The sequence below is a fragment of the Sinocyclocheilus grahami genome, unplaced genomic scaffold (assembly GCF_001515645.1).
Source record: "Sinocyclocheilus grahami isolate Dianchi unplaced genomic scaffold, SAMN03320097.WGS_v1.1 scaffold5881.1, whole genome shotgun sequence".
Classification (NCBI taxonomy): Eukaryota; Metazoa; Chordata; class Actinopteri; order Cypriniformes; family Cyprinidae; genus Sinocyclocheilus; species Sinocyclocheilus grahami.
The window spans coordinates 5,184-5,758 of record NW_015510454.1 but is presented as its reverse complement, the minus strand read 5'-3'; the positions used below and the strand labels follow the sequence as shown (position 1 = coordinate 5,758).

The 575-nt window shown below is 43.8% G+C and overlaps 1 protein-coding gene across 1 annotated transcript in view; it reads left to right on the top strand.

The window, feature by feature from the left end:
* LOC107577373 (phosphoenolpyruvate carboxykinase, cytosolic [GTP]-like) overlaps window positions 1-575 on the top strand; it is a 9,082-nt gene that overhangs the window by 3,477 nt on the left and 5,030 nt on the right. The window contains exon 2 of the mRNA XM_016263455.1: window positions 254-495. Within this exon, the coding sequence (XP_016118941.1) occupies window positions 254-495 (242 nt within the window). The remainder of the gene's footprint in view (window positions 1-253; window positions 496-575) is intronic.

Below are 575 nucleotides of genomic sequence, written 5' to 3'. Positions count from 1 at the left end.
ATATATATATATATATAAACAAGTACGTAGAATAGAAAAAGAATAGAGAAAGCTAGTGTTAGAGTTTTTTTTAAAGCAAAAATCAAGCAGTTAGAAAACAAGTAGAGAGTGCAAGTGATAGAGGGACAAGTGTTTTTTTACTAAATAAAAAGAAAGCAAATAGATAAAACAGAATTAGAATAGAGAGTGCTAGAGTTAGAGGTCTCATCATCAGTCATTAGAGTAGAAACTGACGGTCATGTTCTGTGTTTAGAGCCGCTGGTGAATAACTGGCCGTGTAACCCGGACCTCACGCTCATCGCTCACATCCCTGACCAGAGGACCATCGTGTCGTTCGGCAGCGGATACGGAGGAAACTCGCTGCTGGGGAAGAAGTGCTTCGCTCTCCGCATCGCGTCCCGCATCGCTAAAGAGGAGGGCTGGCTGGCCGAACACATGCTGGTCAGTCAGAAACAAACTCAGTCCAGACCAGCACTGATCACATCCAGAGGAGCCGTAACACAGCTCAAGTCACTCACAGCAGAACTAGTCTGAGATATCAGTGCCAGTGAGAAAACCAGAAAACATATATGTGA